Here is a 21,749-nt window from a genome sequence, read left to right as displayed (position 1 = left end):
GTTCCCTTCTGTGTCTCCAATTGGTTCCAGTTCTTTCACATGAATAAGGGGAGGATAGACCTCTCTCCAGGGCAAGCCAACTGTGTATATTCACTTTTTAAAGAACTAGCCAGAAGGTGGGTCAGTGACAGAACAAACCCCTTATCAGCAGGTGAGAATGGGCATAAGACCAGAGGGAGGTATGGTTTGTTTAGGGAATATATAATTTATCCTGGAAACACAAGAAGATAGGGGAGTTTTCTCTGGGAAATGGAAATAGATAATCATTAGAGGAGGAGATTGTGTTTGGGGGAAGTAGAAGAAAGGGAAGTGATAGTGAGGCAAAAAAAGGAAAAGGATATTAATGAACCTTTTTAAAACTACATAGAAATCTAAAGAAAGTTCAGAAGGGGACACAGACAAGAGCATTTCTGGCACTACCCCATTAAATGATGTGTACTAAAAAACAAGCTGTGCATGGTAGATTTATGGTTTCACATCTCTTATTCTAGCCTTTGTAAATAGAAATGTCCATTTGTAATAATTTCCAAGTTCATGATAAAATTATTATTTAATTTTTTTTTATTTAAGGCAATGGGGTTAAGTGACTTGACCAAGGTCACAAGGCAATTATTAAGTGTCTGAGGTAAGATTTGAACTCAGGTCCCCCTAATTTCAGGGCTGGTGCTCTATCTACTGTGCCACTCAGCTGCCCCAATAAAATTATTTTTAAAGAAAATAATTGTTATTTATGTAATAAATAATACAAACAATTGATATGTGCATGTTTCCTAAATAATATAATTAAGTGCTATTTTTTATTACCACAACTGATTTGTGGTAATTTTCTGCTAAACAGACTACCTGAATATCTACTAAATCCTATTTCATATCTTTATACTAGACATAGATATTTTAAATGTTTCCCTTATAAAGATAAGGGTTTATTTATATATATAAATACTACTTTTACTACCTCTACTACTTTCAATCTTGATCTTTCTTGATTTTTCTGTAATTATTTTAAAATTGTTCAATACTTTTTATGGATTTTCCTTCCATTTTCGTGACTCTACTATCTTGGTTTAACTCTTTCCAATATCTTTTGTTGAATCTCCATCCAAATTTTATCTTTCTTAAATTTGTGTTCTGGGTCAATGATGTGTTCTGGATCATCTTCTCTTCCCTCACATTCTCATCAACTTTCATGGGTTCAAGTATTATCATTGTACAAGTGACTCACAGATCTCTATACTTAAAGCTATTCTCTCTCTCTCTCTCTCTCTCTCTCTCTCTCTCTCTCTCTCTCTCTCTCTCTCTCTCTCTCTCCCCTAAAACCTATCACTCTTCTATCCTTCTCTATTTCTGCTTTGTGCTTCATCCTTCTAGCTTGCCCATGTTCACAACTTGCAGCTATTCTTTACTCAACCCTCTTCATCACTTCAAATATTCAATCATCTGTCTAACTTTTCTCATTTCTATTTCCACCACATTTCTTGTATCCATTTATTTCTCTTCACTCAAATAGCCCTAATTCAGGTCCTCTTCTCTACAATAACTCCTAATTGGTCTCTCTCTTCTTCAATTTTTTTTTTAGGTTTTTGCAAGGCAAACAGGGTTAAGTGGCTTGCCCAAGGCCACACAGCTAGGTAATTATTAAGTGTCTGAGACCGGATTTGAACCCAGGTACTCCTGACTCCAGGGCCAGTGCATTATCCACTACTCCACCTAGCCACCCCTCTCTCTTCTTCAATTAATCTTCCCCCAAACTTCCAAAGTTATGTATCTAAAGCATAAATCTATGTCACTCTTCTGCTCACCAAATACTAGTGGCCTTCTAGTACCTTTAGAATAAAACATATATTCATTAAAGCCATTCAGAAAGTGACTCCAAAGACTTTACTAGGTTAATTATACCTTACTGCCCCCTTTTTTTACTACAGGGTCAAACAAGTGTGTCTTTTTAGGACTCGTCACTCACATTTCCCTTCTTTTCCCTTCTTATCTCTGAGTCTTTGCATAACCTGTCCTCTCTACTCAGTTTTTTCCAAAGGTCAGTTCACACACCACCTCCTACATGAGAACTTTCCTGATCCTCTAACTGTGACTATCTCCCTGAAAAAAAATTCACCTGTGTTTTTACATTTGTACACATGTATATACCTTTATACAATCACATGTATATGTATTACTGTATACACATGTGTATATAAACATATATGTGCATAACTACATCCAGGTATGGGCATGTATTATGGGTTGTTCAGTTATTTTAGTTGTGTCTGACTCTTTGTGACCCCCTTTGGAGCTTTCTTGGCAAAGATACTAGAGTGGTTTGCCATTTTCTTCTTCAGTTCATTTTACAGATAAGGAAACCAAGGCAAACAGGGTTAAGATACTGATGTGAATTGTTAGAGGAAAATCCCTCAAGTGAAATTTCCTATATTAGCAAAATTACAGATCAGTCTCTATCCCTGTTCTTCTATTTCTTTGTGCTCATATTGTCTCCCCAGTAGAATGTAAGCTCCTTGAGGACAAGTATTAATTCATTTTTGTCTTTATATCCCCAGGGCACAGTGCTTAGTAACATTTTAGATACTTGATTGGTATGACAGCTAATATAAAAATGATAATTTGCATTTGTGCGGTGTTTTCATGCTTATAAAAGGTTTACACAGAAACCTCATAAGATATTAGAAGTATTTTCTACACTTTACAGGTGAAGAAACTTGGGCTTATAGAAATTAAGTGACATTGACAAGTTCATGTAATAACAGTAAGGATGAGAGCAAGGGTTTGAATCTAGGTCTCTCCTGACTATAAGCCCAATGTTATTTTCACCATTCACACACACACACACACACACACACACACACACACACACACACACACACACACATATATATAATATATATATGCATTAATTTTAAATAATATAGCAGAATTAAAAAAATAGAACCACTAACCTCCAATTCCCTTTCCTTTTCTCTATCTTTTTTTGTCTAAAACTACTTTTCCAGCCTCTTTCCCAAAGCTTTTTCAGACCCTCTTTCTTGTGGTTAAGATCCTTGACTTAAGAAACAGAGAAAAGATGAAAAAGAAGGAGAAGCAAATAATAACCACTGTTAGAAAGCCTTTTTTGTTCAAGGACAGAATGATCAGGTAACCCTACAAACAAAAGTATTTATAGACATAATAACAAAGAATGGAATGAAAGCTTAGTTTTCTAATTTCTAATCTAATTCCCTTATTTTAAAGATTTTTATTATTGGGAGATTATTTTCAATTGGATATAATTGATAGAACAGAAGAACTTGAATCCATGGAAGCAAAGAAACAAAAGAGAAGATAAATGAATGGAAATGCAAATACATAAAAGTGAAGAACAAAAAACAGTAGATTAAAAGAAAACTATCTCCATAGAAGCAAAGCATACTATTCAAAATCAAAAGACCCATAAAACAATTCAGAGGCATTGTTGCACAGAAAAAAATTCCACTAGTGCATGACAGTGGAATGAAAATCTCTGCCTTTGATGTTTGTTATCTATATGATTCTGGGTCATTCATTTACCTCTCTGTATCTCAGTTTACTAATATACAAAATGAAGGGATTTGATTAAATTGGTAGGTCTATACACTTATGTTCCTAAGGGTCACCTCTGACTTTAATCAATGATTTTATTATCATATTTGTTCTCCCAGGTCACCATTTTTCAGCTTTAGGAAAAGAATATTGTATCTAGTATTGTCAGTACTTTCTCATTAGCATTTATTGTTTCCTTTTGCAGTTCTTGAGGATATTATCATCACAGGATTGAAAAACATAGCTATAATAAAATGTCTTTCCTGAATAATTAGTGTGCATGTCATTTACCTTGTGGATAAGAATTAAGTATTTTCAAAAAGCATAAAATGATTTCTTCAGATTCTACATCTTTGGCAGGACAGAACAGGCTGCTACATAAGGAAAGGGAGTTGACATGAATCCAGAAGAAACTTTCCATGAGTAGAGAGTGAGGGTCTCTCCAGGCACAGGCTGTTGGTTTTTGGAGTCAGAGAACCCAGAAAAGCATTAACCAAAAAGGGAAAGGAAGGGAACAAATATTTATCCATCATCTATTATGAGCCAGGTATTCTGCTAAGCATCTTTTACAAATATTATCTCATTGGAAAATATTCCAAAAGGATGGAGACCAGAAGCAATGTAGTCATTTTGCCCAGCCAGTATTACCAGTGATTGTGAAGCTTAGCTGAGGGAACCAAAGCAAAAGGCAAATTCAGATCATAAGAGTGTGAGTCATTTCCAAGTTCAAACACCTTGACCTTTTAACTCATATCCCCTTCCACTTCCATGCCCAGCAATTTCACTTCACTTCAGTCACTCCCAGTAATGAGCATATCTTTCTCCTCACTATTATCATTCATTACTGTTCAACCCTTAAGATTCAAAACTCTGAAATGTGCTTTGTAGAGTTTCTCATTCTATCCTTCCATCTCTGCCTCACTCCTCCTAAACAATCTTCATCCTCACAATAACCTCCAAGCCTTCCATTTCTCCAGTGTCCATTCTTGTTTCTTCTGACTTTCTTTACCATACTACCAAGTTTTTCACACTGGAAGTTCACTCTATCACTAGACTTTTCACAAAAGAAGTACATCTTGCCCCTGGGTCCTCTCCTGCTTGACCTTCCAGAACTTCCACTTAAAGGAAAGTACCCAGGCCAGGTTCTTCCTTCATTTCTCTCCAGGCTTCATTCCTATCTAAACTTTCTCTAGCATGCCCCCATAAAAGTACCTTCTTACTCCAACCCATTCTCTTGATATCAACCTTGACTTCTACTGACTTTGAAGGAATTGAGGTCCCTGGGAGGGGAGGGGGTATCCCCTAAATCTTCAAAAGTTTGTGACAGTGCACTGTCTGCCCACCTTAACAAAGAGTTAAAATCATGTAATAGACTGGGGAAATGAGCAGGAAACAGAAGAAAAAGAATCTGACCCTAGATAATTTCTTTGATCCCAAGGAGGGTCAAAATATACATTCAGAAATTGACAAAGTCAGAGCTTCTACATCCAAAGCCTCTAATAAAAATATGAATTGGGCTCAGGCTTTGGAAGAGTTCAAAAAAGATTTGAAAAATAAGGAAAAGAGGAATAGAGGGAAAAATGGGAAGAGAAATGAGAGCTTTGTAGGAAAATCATGAAAACCAAGGCAACAGCTTGATGGAGATACAAAAGAATACTGAAGAAAATAAAATCTTAAAAACCAATTCAGATCAAAAGAAAAAGCAATTTAAAAGGTCAATGAGTAGAAGAATGTCTTAAAAAGCACAAGTGGCCAGGAAAAGGAGAAAAAAAATGCTCCCTGAAGAAAATAATTCCTTCAAATGTAGAATGGAGCTAAGGGAAGCTGATGACTTTGTGAGAAATCAAGAAATACTAAAACAAAACTAAAAAAATGAAAAACTAGAAGAAAATGTAAACTATCTTACTGGAAAAACAACTGACTAGAAAACAGATCTAGAAGAGATAATTTAAAAATTATTGTGCTACCTAAAAGTCTTGACCATGAAAAGAGTCTAGGTTTCATTTTTTTTAAAGATTTTTCAAGGCAGTGGGGTTAAGTGGCTTGCCCAAGGCCACACAGCTAGGTAATTATTAAGTGTCTCAGGCCGGATTTGAACTCAGGTACTCCTGACTCCAAGGCCAGTGTTCTATCCACTGCACCACATAGCTGCCCCTAGGCTTCATTTTAAAAGAAATTCTCCAGGAAAATTACCCTGATATCCTAGAAGCAGAGAGTGAAATAGAAACTGAGGGAATCCACTGATAAAGTCCCAAAATAAAAACTTCAAGAATATAATAGTCAAATTCCAGAACTTCCAAGTCAAAGAGAAAATATTGCAAGCAGCCAGAAAGAAACAATTCAAATATTGTGGAACTACAGTCAGGATTAAACAGGATTTAGCAGTGCCACTTGAAAGGAGCCAGGTGCTGATTCTATTCCAGCTAAGATCTATGAGGTAGGGGGTACATTGCTCATCCAAAAGTTGACTAAAATTTTCCAGGTTATGACATGCTGAGGTTATCCCCCAAGAATTCAAGGGTGCCCCCATTGTCCATCTTAATTGTCCTGTGACAGTCTTGGGGTATTTCTCTTTTAGTCATTGCTGGTAAGATGTTTTCCAGTATCCTTCTCAATAAACTGATCCTTCACCTCTCTGAGAGCCAGTGTGACTTCAGAAAAAGTCAAGGAACAGTCAATGTGGTTTTTACAGTCAGACAACTCCAGGAAAATTGTCAGGAACAGAGAGGTTCTTATACAATATTTGCATATCTGACTATGGCCTTTGATACTATCAGTAGTGAGGGCTTATGTAAAATTATGTCAGAATTTGATTTGCTGGAGAAGTTTATTAGTATTGTATGTCAATGTCATGATGGCATGCTTGCCTGGGATCTGGATAGTGGACAATGCTCTTGACATTTCCCAGTCACCAGTGGAGTAAAACTAGGCTGTGCCCCTTCCTTCCATGCTTCTTAGCATGATATTTACAGCTATGTTATCAAATGCTTTCACTGAGGATGAACATGGCCTCAAGATTGGCTACTGCATTGATTGTAAATTCTTCAACTTGAAAAGGCTACAAACCAAGACCAAAGTGGAGGAAGTGTTGGTGCATGATCTTCTGTTTGCAGATAATTGTGCTCAATGCAGTCTCTGAAACTGAGATGCAACAATGTATGGATTGATTCTCTGCTGCTTGTGCTGACTTTGTTCTAAAAATTAGCACCATGAAAACCCAGGTGCTCCATCAGCCAGCCTCACACCATCCGTATTTGGAATCATCAATTACAGCAAATGGAGAAGTTTTGAGTACTGTGGACAAGTTCACTTACCTTGGCAATGTCCTTTCCAGGAGGTACACATTAACAATGAGGTTGACACATGCGTTGCCAAAGTTAACTCAGTATTTGAGAGGCTTTCAAAGGAAGTGTGGGAGAGAAGAGGTATTAGACTGACTACCAAATTGAAGGTCTACGGAGCCATTGTTCTGTGAAACCTGGACAGTCTACCAGTACCATATCAGGAAACTGAATCACTTCCATTTAAATTGTCTTAGGAAGATTCTGAAGATCACCTGGCAGGAGAAGATACCAGACACTGAGGTCTTTTCTTGAGCTAACTTGCCTAGCATTCCAGTATCGCTACAGATAGCTCAACTGTGATGGTGATGGTCACATTGTTAGAATACCAGATGTATGCTTGCCAAAAAGATTATTTTATGGAGAACTCAAACAGGGCAAGTGCTCACAAGTGAGTCAGAAGAAATGATACCAAGACACCCTGAAGGTCTCATTGAAGAACTTTAGGATTGATTGTACAGCTTGGGAGACACTGGCACAGGACCACCCAGTATGGTGTACCCTCATCAGAGAAGGGGCTGCATTCTATGAGGAAGGCAGAATTAAAGTAGTTCAAAGGAAACATGAGATGTGTAAGCTTAGAGTACCCACCCCAGATGTTCACGTGGACTATCTGTCCAACCTGTGGTAGAGCATTCCAAGCGCATACTGGGCTATCAGCCACAGTTGGACACGCTATAATTTGTCTCAAGCATAGTGATGCCATTTTGGTATTTTTGCATATTGAAGGACAAAAATCAACCAAGATACATGGGATGAGAGAAAATGAAGAATCAAAGATATTATGAGCCTAAGTGACTCAAAAGATGGTAGTGCCCTCAGTAGGAATAGGGAAATTTAAAAGAAAGATGGGTTGGAGGTAACAGTGAAATCAGGGATGCAAATCACATCTTATTCATGTCTGCTCATCTTGGATAAGCTCATTGTCCTACTAAAGACTGAAATGCGTACTGAGGGTAGGGGACAGAGAAGAGTTGACTTATTCATCAGCTTCCCAATCAGATACAACATCCGGCACCTACTAAAAGTCACAGATTGATCTGGGGGACAGGATGTGGATTTGCCAAGGGCTAGGGGCAGGGCATTTTTGAGGTCACAGCTACTGTAGTTGACTATATTTTAATTGTCCTAATGGGCTGACTCTCAGGCACAGACAAAAGAGGGTACCAATGAGAGATGGAAGAGTGAGTGACTGAGGAAGACTTGACCTATGAGAGGAGGGGGTAGTATTATTGCATTGGAGACAAGGTCATGGGATGTTAGGCACTAAGTCATGAACATCCTCTACTTAGGGGACCACTGTTTTAAATACTTTTTATCTGGTCATTTTTAGATAAATAACTCTTCTCATGCATATTCAGTTTTCACTGGTGGCCTTTGTATTTGCAAATATGACTGGCACCTTATGGGCATAAGACCTTAACTTTTGTGTTGAGGTAGTATGAATTGGAATAAGAATCCTCACCTGCTTCCTTTATGTGCTTGTAAACATCATCAGAACCAGCGGAGGAATATGGGATGTCATCATGGGCCACAAAATCAATCTGTCCAGGAAAGAGAAAGGAAAATACTGCTGCTGAGTGGAAAGCTGAAGGAAGTGGGGAGAGTAAGTCTTGGAGAGAGGAAGAGGTTGGAGATGCTTTGTTGGTATTAGGCACCTGAATTTAAAAATTCTTATTTGTGGTCAGAAACTTCTCATTGAAGATATTTCGTTCCCTTTATTTCCATCAAAATCAGTGAGATCTAGACTCAAGAAGTTGAGTTTATTTTCTTTGCTGGCTCTTCTTTCTCCCTCTACATTAGAACTGGGGGACATGGCAAGGGTTCAGTTTTTGGCCCTGTATTATTTTCTCCCTCAGAGAATTCATCCACTTTCCTGGATGCTATAATCTTTGTCCCCCAGTCTGGAATGCTTTCTATCTTCATCACCACTTCCTGGATTTCCTTGGCTTCCTTCAATTCACAGGTAAAATCTAAACTTCTACAGGAAAACTTTCCTCATTGCCTTAATACTAGCACCTTCCCTCTCTTGTTATTTCCTATTTATGCTGTACATATAGTTTGTACATTGTTTTGGCAGGTTGTGCCCCCCCCCAATTAGATTGTGAACTCATAGAGAAGAGGGATGGTTTATTTTGTTCCCCTATCTCCAGAATGTAACAGGTGCTTAATAAATATTTATTGACTACATAGACTAACTATATTGATAGCTCCAAAATCTTTTTCTCAAGTTCTTTCCCCTTTCCAGTCTCACAGGTAATAATAGTCATATTTCATATATATATGGGCCATATCATGCTTTGTAAATCACTTTTGTATCCTTTTTATCATTTGATCTTCATGATCCATCCTGGCCTGCAGGTATTATACCCATTTTTGGAAATGAGGAAGCTGAGGTTCATAGAGATTAGGTGATTTGCACCTTGTTTACACTTGCAGTTGGTACAGAGAGAGAGAGATAGGGAAAAATAATAAAATCAGGTCTTACAATTTCTGACTTTTTCTATTACATATCATTTCAAGGTGTCAAAACCTCAAAACATCTCCCTATATCTCCTCCCACTATCTTCTCTCTTGGTGACACAACTATTTTTCCATATACTCAGGCTGAAAATATTGGAGTCTGCTTCAACTACTCTCTCTCCATCTCTATCATTTGTTCATTTGTCAGTCACTGGTTCCTGCATATTTTACTTCAAAATATCTTTCACATCTATTTTTCCTTTCCATTCACTAGCACTCTCCTCCATTCAAGCCAGAATGACGGCAGTGACCTTCAAATTGACCTTCTTTATTCCTTGCTCTCTCTGTAATTTATCCTGTGTGCTGATGCTAGATAGGAATATTACTAAAACCAATGTTTTCTTCATATCATTCCTTGTTAAAACAAACAGAATTCATTGACAACTTTATGCCTCCCTTTCAAGGACCTCAATAGTCTAGTTCCAGTTTGTTTATCCAATTTTTCCCATTCCTTCCCCAAGTAATAATAACTGATATTTATATAGGGCTTTAATTTTGTCAAGGACTTTCCATATGTAATCACACTTAAACTTCACAACAGCCCTCTGAGGTCAGTGAGGTATCATCTCCAACTTACAGGTAAGGAAACTGAGTCTCATACATGACTTACCAACGTCCAATTAAGTTAGAGCACAGAATTTGAATCCAGGGCTTCTATGTACTATTCACCTCACCACACTCAAGATTTAGGGTTTTGTTTGGTTAGTTTTCTTACTGTGACCCATCAAAATCAAAATCAAAATCCTATGCCTTCTTTGAGTTTCCCTCAAATGCTACTTTTCACTTCAAATGTGACCTTTCTAAATTCTCCACCCTTCTCACCCAAACCCCCACCAAATATGTCAAATGTGCCTACCCAAGAAAATGTGTTCTCTTTCTTCTCCAACCTCTACAGTGTTTTGCACCTATACTAATAAGGAACATGATTCTTTCTCTCTTGTCTTTAATAACTTGTTATTGAATTAGAACCAAGGTATTTTTCTCTCTTTTTCAATTTCCTTGTTCAGAAATTAGCCCTGTAGATTTTTTCAAGGAGACTTTAATGAGCAGGGTTGATATTGAGAGGAAGATTTAGATCTGTTCAAAATACAAAGTCAGGTGATTTTATGGATTCCTGACTATTGTTTTTTACTCAGAAAGGTCTAGGAAAAGAAGGATTATCCCTTTTTGTCAGGAGAATGACATGGATATAGATAATTTTCTTTGACCAAAACTGAATGATCAAAGTTACATATCCCAGACCCTCGTTAGAACAGGTCTACCTCTTATTATGATATTATTTTTTTCATTAATTGTTAACCAATCAGAGTTGATTTTCATCCTTGGAAACATTACTCTTCCAAGGGCAGGTAAGCATTGAATGAGTTCCTTGAGGAGTCTTTGGTCTAAGAGAGATGACCAAATAGCTATCCTTTTATTAGCAACATGTTTGAAGAAGATCCCACTAATTTAGCTTTAAAAAGAAGGAGCATCACAGAACGGCAGATAGCCCACAGTAATGAAGGAAAAAGATGGCACAAATAGTTGCAATGATGAACCAGATAGCTCACTTTAGCTATTAGTTTCAACCTCATATCTCATCAAACCCTAATGATTAATTACCCAGAAACTCTTATCTCTTAAACTCTTTGTATGTCACACTATAGCATGTCCTTTGTATTATAGTTTACTTGGAAGCAACATAGTTTAGGGGAAATATTTGAATCCAGGAAGACCTGCTTCTAACTTCTACTGGTGGTATGACCTGAACAAATAACTCACTCAATATTCTGGGTGACTCTCTAAAACTATAAATTGCAGCAAATGTGCTGACTCATATTGGGTTTCCACATGAGAGTTTTCTCACCTGAGAGTTAGAGTTACCTGTAGCAATTGAAATTCCAGGGTCAGTTTCAATGCCTCTCAACACCCTACTGGACCATATTGTTCTTTGCTCCTAGTGCAGTGAGTAGGACATACATATTAAGGTTTTAATCAGTTAAATTGAATGAAATTGAACATTTAATGACTATATCTGCCTTTGTGCATCTACCCCATTTTCTCCTGGTTGCCTATTCAATTTTAACTCATCTTCATTATTTAGAATTAATCCAACCTCTTTTATGTGATATTCCTTGAGCACTAAATGTTCACTGATTTTCTCTCAAATGTATCAATATACCTGAGCACTCTAATTACTTATTTACTGCCTTACACCATTCACTTTAATTTTAAGTGTGTCAATTTTGTCTAGCTAAGACTATAGTAGACTCCTAGAGGCATCTCTTTTACTTGTCCGTATCCCTCATCAAACTGGGCATAGGCTGAGCCTATAATTGTGCTAAATAAATATTCGGGATTAATTGGAGAGAATCATTTTGTAGTTTTCCCTTTTATTTACTTCTCACTAGAAAATGGTTTGATTTTCCTGCTATTACACACACACACACACACACACACACACACACACACACACACACACACATAGACATACACATACACAGCAGTGCTAGCTTCCCATGCTTTTCTGTGAAGCCAGTTTGAAAATGGAAAAATCACTAAAATGGAACTTAACCTTGTTTATAGATAGATAGATAGATAGATAGATAGATAGATAGATATAGAGATAGAGATAGATAGATATAGATATAGATACAGATACATACAAAGGCAAAAATACAGCTCCTCACATTGGACTGGTAGAGTGATTTACATCACATTATTTTCCAAAGACCAAACAAATAGCCCCCCTTTTCTCCCTGATAAAGAAATGTCATGTATCTAGAAGTAGCTTCGAGGAACTCAAAGATCTTTGAATATTTCCTTGACCTGCCAACTACTGGATTTCATAGCTTCCCATGGAGAGGAGAGGGATGGATGAGAAATACCTTATGTTTTTCTAAGAACTCTGGTGTGAGTGTCCATGGAGCATCTCTGATGACTTCATCTACATAACGACAGTGCCTGAGAGCCTCATATCTTTCTGTTTCATTCATTACTGTGAAGCCTTTGAATTTGTGAGTGAGGTCATCACTGCAAACTGAAAAAAAAAAAAACAAGCAAAGTCATTGAAGATGTTTACAAAGTCCAGGCTTTTGCCCTACTTAATCAGATATCCTCGAAGAGGATCTCACTAATTTAGCTTTAAAAAAAAAAAAGGAGCATCACAAAACTAGAGGGGTTAGGGTGATCAGCTGCAGCTAGCTTACAGACACCCACAATAATGAAGGATAAAGATGGGACAGATAGCTGCAATCTATTGATGAACCAGACAGCTCATATAATAGATAGCTATTAGTTTCAACCTCATTTCCCATCAAACCTTTTACTTGAGCTGTTATTCAAACTGCCCAATCTGAGTTTTATAGTCTTTTACTTCCCCTTTCTCTGTCTTGGAAAATTGCTAATCAGAAAAGAAAAATAAAAAATGAAAGAGATGGTCAGAGGGAGATAGAGAGGAAAGAAGAGACCAGACTAATGAATGCCATGGATAATCAAATCGTGAATCATGAAGGATTCATTGTAGTTAACTCCTGAGGTGTAAAGTGTGATTCATGTTCATACTTATACACACATGTATTAAGATACATACATGATCTTTTTCTTTCATGATCTTTTTTTCACTAGATTTTATTATGAAAGAGTGATCCTGATTATCCAAAATGGGAAGCATGATCCAGAACACCAGAATGATCAAGAAAGACTTAATTGAAGCCCTCAGAGCAGGAAGAAAATATTATAACCAGAGTTCAGATACATGTCTCTTAAGTCTATGTTTTTCAGTCCCCTGATCTGTAAAATGGAATTGGGAATAATGCTTTCCTAACACTCTTAGAGCAGATATTGGGAGATGATATTTGAATCAATCTTAAAAATAAATTATTAAAATGCTGATATTCAAATTATCCAAAGCTTACTTCTAGTAAGGAGTGAAAACTTTTCCAGGTTTCTAACACATTGGGGACAAGACTTAGTGTGAACAAATAGTTTTAGGGGCAGTGAGGTATGGTAGGTAGAGCACAGGACTTTGAGACAAAAAAAAAAACCTAGGATGCAATAAGTGATTCACTGGTGAATTTTTAACTTGCTATTGGGGGGGGGGGGGAGAAGTACAAGATTGACTTTTAAGTTTAATCTGCATTATTAATACTTGATACAGCCCATTCTTAGGTCTAGACAATCAACACAACACTAAATCAAGGCCTGATTTGTAGTATTTGCCAACTTCTGAGGTGAAAATACACTGAAAATTTAAAAGAATCAATAAAAGCTGGTTCCAACACACCTCAGCAAGTATCCTGCATCAAATATTGTATTAGTTTTTGTGATCATGGTCATGATAGGGAACACTGCAGGAGAAATTGATTGTGACAAAGGTATTCCCCAAACTGATTTGTCCTTACAGCCCTGCCTCCCTTGACCTAGATTTCTGATCATCCAAGGAAATAAAAAGTTCTACCCACATGGACCATTTTTATTTGGTGGGTATCTGAAGACAGTGCTAATCACTATATCCTACCCTCCAGCAAGTTTCCAAAAGGAGTCAGATGAGCAGGTGCCCCTTTTATAAAAACCAAGTCCATTTTATTATTATATAGCTTGCTATTTTAGCAAAAAGAATACCTCCATTGGGTAAATGTTTGATGATTTACAAACATATCAGTTCATTTCTAAATCAAACCTCTGCTAACAAGGTGCTGCTGGTATTATATCTACTCCTAACAATGTGTAAGTCACTTTATCTCTTTGGGCTTCAGACCTAATTAAAATAGTAATAAAGAGAATAGCAGCTTGAACAATTATTCTGAACCTTAAGATAATGTTTGTAAATTGTAAAATGCTTTGTAGAGGTGAACTATTAACTCGCTGATCTTACTGATAGTAAGTACCTTAAGATGAGCTTGGAGGGGGCAGCTAGATGGTGTAGTGGATAGAGCACTGGCCCTGGAACAGAAGACCCTGAGTTCAAATCCAGCCTCAGACACTTGCCTAGCTATGTGACCTTAGGCAAGTCATTTAACCCCATTGACTCAAATAAAAAAAATTTTTTTTAAAAAAAGATGAGCTTGGGACTGAACCACAAAATATACCCAGAAATAGTTCTATGTTGTTTGGGTAACTAACACAGTTATGATTTTAAGAAAATCATGATAGTTACTTATAATAATTCATATAATACAGAATTTATGTCTTACAAAAATAAGTACAAATATAATGTAGAAATTAAGTTTTGCAAATCACTTTCCTGACAATAACCCCATGAAATAATTATCAAAAATTTTACAATCCCTGTTTTATTTACTAGAAAAGTAAAACTCAGAGGAAGTTGAGTGACCCCAGTGTCAATAGTGAAGCCTGGATTTAAACCCAGATGCCTTGATTCTAAATTAATTGTTCTTTCCATTACATTTTGCCACCATTTCTTACCTGATTTAACCCATCTCATTCATGAGTCTATTAATATCTGTTTTCTTTGTTCCTTTTGCTTGATTTTTTTGTTGTTTTGGGGTTTTAATCTCTTTTGGGAGGGGTGCAGTTATGTTTATTTTTAAAAAGTGCCTCAAATTCTTTTACACAGTAAAATTGAGTAGTTTTTGCCTTTTTTCTTGATTGGCCAAATATTCCTACGCACTCATTGGGCCTATCATCAGTAATAATGAAACAATACACTTCTAATTTTAGTCACAAGGCTAAGCATAGAATTGGTAGTAGAAGTTGCTCTATGGAACAGTTGCACAGGTAAAGGGCCTTACCAATTACAGTTTTTAACTCTTTTGATGCTGAAATTTTCTTTCTTTTGTCCTAATGCTGAATATTTTGTGTCAAATTTGGTCCAAAATATGAATTTCACATGGGATCAGTTATGTTAGCTTCTTCCTGACTACCTTATAAAGGAACCTAAAACAACTAAATAAATAAAAATTGCAGAAAACATGCATATTTTTCAATTATAATATGCTCCCACACCAAACAAGTTAAAGATGTCATTTGTTGTTTAGTCAATCAATTGTGTGATCCTTCATGTTCCCATTTGGGGTTTTCTTGGTAAAGTTACTGGAACAACTTGCCATTTCCTCCTCCAAAGATGCCACCATGCATTTAAAAGCAGCGCAAACAACAAACTGCAACTATGATCAATATGGTCCTTGCATTCTGGTCATATAACAATTATCCAGAATTGCTTTTGAGCTTGAGCACTGGTTAAGGATATTATATTTTATGATTTAACCTAAGCCACTCATGCTTTAATACAATGATGTTAAACTTCAAAATGAAAGGTTCTGAGCTAGTAGTATGTAGCTAAAAGGGGTAGGGAATAAGGAAGAAAGTCCTCAAACAGGCAGAACAAGAAGTCAGCTCCAGTAGAGATCATGTGGCCCTCTAAAACAGAATAGACAGACTCATAAGCCAGTACAAATGTAGCCTTTAAATAAAGCATAGTTTTAATGTAGATATGACCAAAAGATGATAAAAATGTGACTATTTACAATTGGGGAAATGAGACCACTAGGTGGCAGTAATAGAGTGCCCTATGATTTTACAAATCGCAATATGGATTTTTAAAAAAGAAGAAATTCAAAATGGTGGAATCACCTCAACTGACTGAATAATAAAAATTGATTTCAAAGTTTGACTAGACAATAGAAAGCAAAATACTGAGGACATAATCTCAAAGCTGAATCACCACAAGTAATGGTTTCAAGAGGATTACTTGATAAGTTGAGGAAGAAGTTATCTACTCACTTATTTGGAAGATGGACAAAATAAAGAAGTAATGTGCATGTAAGCATAAATGCATATTATGTCTAGAGGGTGTCATTCTAAAAAAAGGATTTAGAGAACACAGGTGAATAATTATAGAACCATAGACTTGGAGCTGGAAGAAACCCTAATCTACTCCCTTCATTTTACAGATGAGGAAACTCAGGTAATTTGATGAACCTTTCCTGGTTCAAAAGTCCTTTCCCTCATTAAACTATTCTACCAGGGCTTGAAGGAATTGGTCCCAATCTTCTTTGTATCATGAATCCTTTGACAATCTAATCAGAATAATGTTCTTTAAATTGCTAAAATAAAATATATATCATCATATTCAAATAAAGATATAATTTTTTTCCCTTCCAAGTTCATGGCTCTCTGGGGTACTACTGTTTGTTCTTTTATCTCCAAGAGAACCATAACATCACGAAGGTGAAGCTGGTGTCCATGGACCTCAGGTTAAGAACTTTTAATTTTAAAAGGATTAGTTTCAATTCAGTCTAACCCCTACTCCTTTGGAAATTTTATACAGATGAGTGACTAGGGACCAAAGAAAGCAATTCAATTTATTCCTGGAGGCAAGTTCATTGTCCTCTTTATATGTAAATGAGCTATTCAATCTTTCCATCCTTTCTCTGGGGGAGATCTATCTAGTTTGTATCCGAAAACTTTCCCTTTTACATTTCAATGTCTTTGTCTTTTAGGGACCATCAATTTTGCTGAAGCCTTACCTATATATAGAGGGGTCCCCAAAATCTTTGTAAAACTTTAAGCTTAAAACTGCACTAAAACTTTTGGGACATGCTGTATAACTATCTAATCTATCTATACATGCGTATGTAATAATACATGTATATGACATATATGCATTGCATGTTCATATACATACGTGTTATTTTATAAAAGCAATGTTTATATATTAGTTATTATTTCATGACCAGGTCGTCTCTTTTTCTTAGTTGTTCTTGCCTTTCTTCTGTCACTAATATCTTCTAGAACCCTACTCACATATGAGTACTCACATTTATAAAATGCTACACATGGAGCAAGAGGTGAAAGATTTGAGGGTATTAGAACACCAAATAGAAGTGAATTAAGTGAACCATACTGTTTCCTTCTTGAGACTCAGTTTTGGATTTAGCTCAGTTCCCTTTCTATTCAATTAAGAGCCTAGTCCAATTTCTGTCCTGTGAGAAAACTTTATTGCATTTTTTGGACCTAGGTTTGCAAGGCTGGGAAGCTGGACTATTCTACCTATTGTTTAGAGACCCTTAACTAGAGACCTAGGTTAAGCTGAACAGAAACTCAGTCAGATCCAGAGAACTGCAAGGAGTTTTCCTCACAATCAAACACTTTAAACAATCCCTATATCTTACTTGAAAATTGATCCCATACTGATCAATCCATGATTGTTTCTGTGTTCCTTTGATTGTTTTTGACACTTGAAGGGTGTGGAACACAATTTTTTTTTTATTTCAGGGAATTGTGCCTGTTTTCTCTCCCTTCTCAAATTGAAAAGTCCCTAATCTTTCCCCCATTAGAAATTAGATTATCCTAGTTAATTTTTTTTAATGAATTGGTCTGAGTTGATTATTTTTAATACATAAAAGTCTGTCTCCACTTGAATTAGGGGTCCAAAGTGGAGGAAGGCAACTGGGCCTCATTTGTTGGGCATACATTGTTTAATAAATTTGAAATGCTTGGAAGCTCAAACCTTTGTTTCCTAAGTTATTTTATCTTTCAATTGCCACAGCAGGTAAATCTGCCAAAGTTTAGTACTGGAGTATCCTTGTTGAATGTCTTGCCTATCCTATTTATGGCTAAATAAACTTTTGTTGTTGTTAACTGTTGAATGACTCTCAAATCCATACCGACAAGGTACAAAGCCTAAAGTATTCCCACTTAAATGGGAGAACTCTGAGACTCTCCTCAAAGAGAGAGACAAAATTGGCAGAATTGGTTTCATCATGAACTCAAAAAAAATTTTCATCAAGAAATTAAATTTAATGGGACAGTTAGTTACCAACTTTTCATGCTGATGATGATGAGCATAAGCAGAGATGATCATGAAGATAACTGTAACTTGCCCAACAACACTGGTTTTAGAAGATAATAGCATAGCAGATGGCACACAGCATGTTTTACATTATCTCCTTTTATCTTCACCACAACTTTGTGAGATTGCCTATTACCATTTTACAGTTGAGGAAATTGAAGTTCAGATAGAATAAATTATCTACAATCATACAGTCAGAAAGGAAAATTACACCCATGTTTCTACTGATTCCTGGACATCTAGGCCTAGAGTTCCTGGCCTAAAGCCAGAAATACCTGAATTAAAATCTGGCTCAGACACTTACTAGCTGTGTGACTCTGGGTGAATCACTTAACTTGTTTGCCTCAGTTTTCTTATCTATAAAATGAGCTGGAGAAGGAAATGGCAAACCATTCTGGTATCTTTACCAAGAAGACCCCAAATGGGTTTCTGAGGAGTCAGATACAACTGAAATGATTAAACAACAATCAACTCTGCTGACTCCACATCTAGCATAGCATCTTTTCTATTATACTACTTTGAAGGAATAGAAAATTTTTTATTAAGTATTTAACAAGAATCTTTGATCTGATTCTTCTTTCACAATATGACCAATATGGAAATTTGTTTAACATGATTGTACATATATAGCCTATATCAGATTACTGGGAGAGAGGTCAGAAAAATATGGAACTCAAAATCTCACAGAAAAAAAAATGAATGTTGAAAGCTATCTTTACTTGAAATTGTAAAAAAAAAATACAATTAAAATAAAAAAGAATTTAACAAGTCCCTAAACTAAGTTAACACATACTTCAATATTCAAAGATTCAAATGAGAAAAATAGATAGTTAAAATGGCAAAAGTTAGACTTGAAAATATTAAATAACAAGAAATGAAAGAGAACATTCCTTTATATTGTGAATATTTTCTTCGATTAGAATGAGGTTCTTTTATGTGTTGTTTTTTAACTTTGTATTGTCTTCCCAATATTGCTTATGGGCTATTGTAAGAGATGTTTGTATCTTGCATTATCTGTGGAGTAAAATAAAAGTCGCTCTTCATTTCCCACCCTGATGCACTACACTACTCCAAACTTCTCCATCATCCTCCCTCCACTAACACCCTCTTCCCTAACTCCTTTTCTTCCTCCTTTCCTGTGTTGTCTTCCCTTATTAAATAGCAAACTCCTTGAGGGCAGGCACTGTCTTTTGCCTTTCTTTGTATCCTATTAATGTATGTACTTAAAAGTAGGCACTTAAAAGTTTATTGACTGATTATGTATAATACATACCAAATTACTTTGAGTGCCTATACTGGAACTGGGAGGAGGGGCCCTTTCAATTTTATTCATCAAAGTCTGGACACAAGCTATATACTATGAAATTGTGATTTAGGAACTAGAAGAGACTTTAGAAAATATCCAGTTGGTTATTTATTCAATAAGCATTCATTAGTACAAATACTTATTTTACAGATGAGGCATCCAAGGATCTGAAAAGTTAAATGACTCACCCATAGAGACTCTGACATTAAGCATTACAGGTAAGACCTGAACCCAGGTCTTCCTTTTAAATCTAATAGATCTGCCCATAAGATAAAACCCAGTCTATATAAGTTCAGAACTCAGAGATCTAGGCTAGAGATCTTCATGTAAATATATGTATATCTTATACACACACACACACACACACATACACATATGTGTGTGTATCTTTATATATCCTACATCAGGAATTCCTCATACTGACAGAATCACTGATCTTTCACACACACACACACACACACACACACACATATATGTATATGTACATATCAGGAATTCCTCATACTGACAGAATCACTGATCTTTCACACACATATATAACATATATACATATATGTGTGTGAAAGATCAGTGATTCTGTCAGTATGAGGAATTTCCAATGTAGTGATTTCATCTTCCAAGATGAGGTGAAGCCTTTCTATGACCAAAAGATAAATCAAAGAGTTGTCTAAGATACATAGATGTTATAAGTCACTCAGCTAGTTAGAGTTAGAGGCAAGATTTGAATTCAGGCCAGTATACTATGACATGATGTTTCTCTGTCTTTGTCTTGTTTCTCTCTCTCTCTCTGTCTGTCTGTCTATATGTGTATATTTTCCACTGAAATCTTCTAATGCCTTATTGTAGCATGGAGGTGGATCCAAGCTCTTAAAGACTATGCTACTAAAGTATAAGCTCTAAAAGATTCTAACAAGCTATTATTGGTTTATAGGAGCAATGATCTGAAATTGGATGTTCCCATTTATTTGGGAATCAGCTGAGAAGACTGAAAGCTGATGGTTTGGGAACTTCCCCTGGACTATTGAGGAGTGCCAGATAGTAGAAAGAGGAGTGATATTAAGGTAGTTTAGTCATATGTGGACTTCAGATCACAGGGATAAACAGTATTGAATTGGGAGACTGGGAGAGAGTGTGAGGCTCTGTGTTTTAAGGGTCTACTCACCGTGTGATGGACAACATGTGTTGAAAGTTCATTCTTTACATTACTCCAACAAATTTCTTACTATATGTTGAAGTCTATAAACTTCACGAATTGTCTCTTCTTTTCCCCATATTCTGTTCCTTATGAATACTCAATCTTTTCACACTGAGCCTTCAGAGACCATGTGCTAAGGTTGGGGACAGCATAACAATTTGCCATGGGACATTTAAATATTTTATGGGTTCAGAGCATAATTTGGTTAGGAAACACTTTTTCATAGCATCCAGTAAGCGACTGGGGCCAGATATTAACTCCAGAAGATGAATCTTCTTGACTCCAGGCTTGGCACTCTATACTATTCCACCTTGCTGCTTCTCTTATGGAACTTAGGGACCATCTATTGTTGTTTTCCTGCCCCTTAAAAAGAAACTGAACACAATTCCTTCTTATATTTCTTCCTCATAATAATTCTCAAGACCCTTTTCTGTTTGGTTTCCCTACCTTCTATATGAATGGGATAAAGATACCTGCAACTCTCAAGCCACCTTTTCATCCATTCATTCTCTTAATGAGTATGTATAAATAGTGATCTTTTCCTTTCCTACATAATAATATATTTTTAAACATAGAAAAAGCTACTTCTCTCTGAAAAACTACAGTTCATAAAGTTTTCTCTATTTCAGGACACTCTATTCATTCCAGGAAGCAGTTCATGAAAACAACTAAGGATTTATAATGACCCAAGTTTGAACCCATTTGAAAAAAAGATGGTTTTTTTGTTTGTTTGTTTTTTGCATTTTCCTCTTGCACTTCTTGGTGCTTAACTTAAAGAGTAGGAAGGTCTTCTATCTACTTAACTATGTTGATTATTAATCAAATACGTTCTTCACTATTCTATCTCTCCCTAGAGAAATTGTCTACATATTTACACAGGACTGACTGAACCACCAAGGTGGTGGACTCTTCCATACAGGATAACAATAGCCTTCAGGGACAGGATCAAGAGTTAGACAGAGTTAAGCTGAAGAATATTGCTATGCCTCAGTAACAACAGTTTTAATGTTTCTTTAGGGTATTATG

General features: G+C 36.2%; 1 protein-coding gene across 5 annotated transcripts in view; it reads right to left on the bottom strand.

Annotated features, from left to right (window-relative positions):
- Positions 1-21,749, bottom strand: part of PCYT1B (phosphate cytidylyltransferase 1B, choline) — a 104,470-nt gene that overhangs the window by 25,512 nt on the left and 57,209 nt on the right. For all 5 annotated transcript variants that reach the window (XM_074233116.1, XM_074233123.1, XM_074233140.1 and 2 more), the window contains 2 exons: positions 12,296-12,447; positions 8,371-8,449 (listed from right to left, as the gene is read on the bottom strand). In XM_074233116.1, coding sequence (XP_074089217.1) covers positions 8,371-8,449; positions 12,296-12,447 — 231 coding nt within the window. The remainder of the gene's footprint in view (positions 1-8,370; positions 8,450-12,295; positions 12,448-21,749) is intronic.

This window comes from Macrotis lagotis, chromosome 1 (assembly GCF_037893015.1).
Source record: "Macrotis lagotis isolate mMagLag1 chromosome 1, bilby.v1.9.chrom.fasta, whole genome shotgun sequence".
Taxonomy (NCBI): domain Eukaryota; kingdom Metazoa; phylum Chordata; class Mammalia; order Peramelemorphia; family Peramelidae; genus Macrotis; species Macrotis lagotis.
This window is presented reverse-complemented; position numbering and strand designations above follow the sequence as displayed.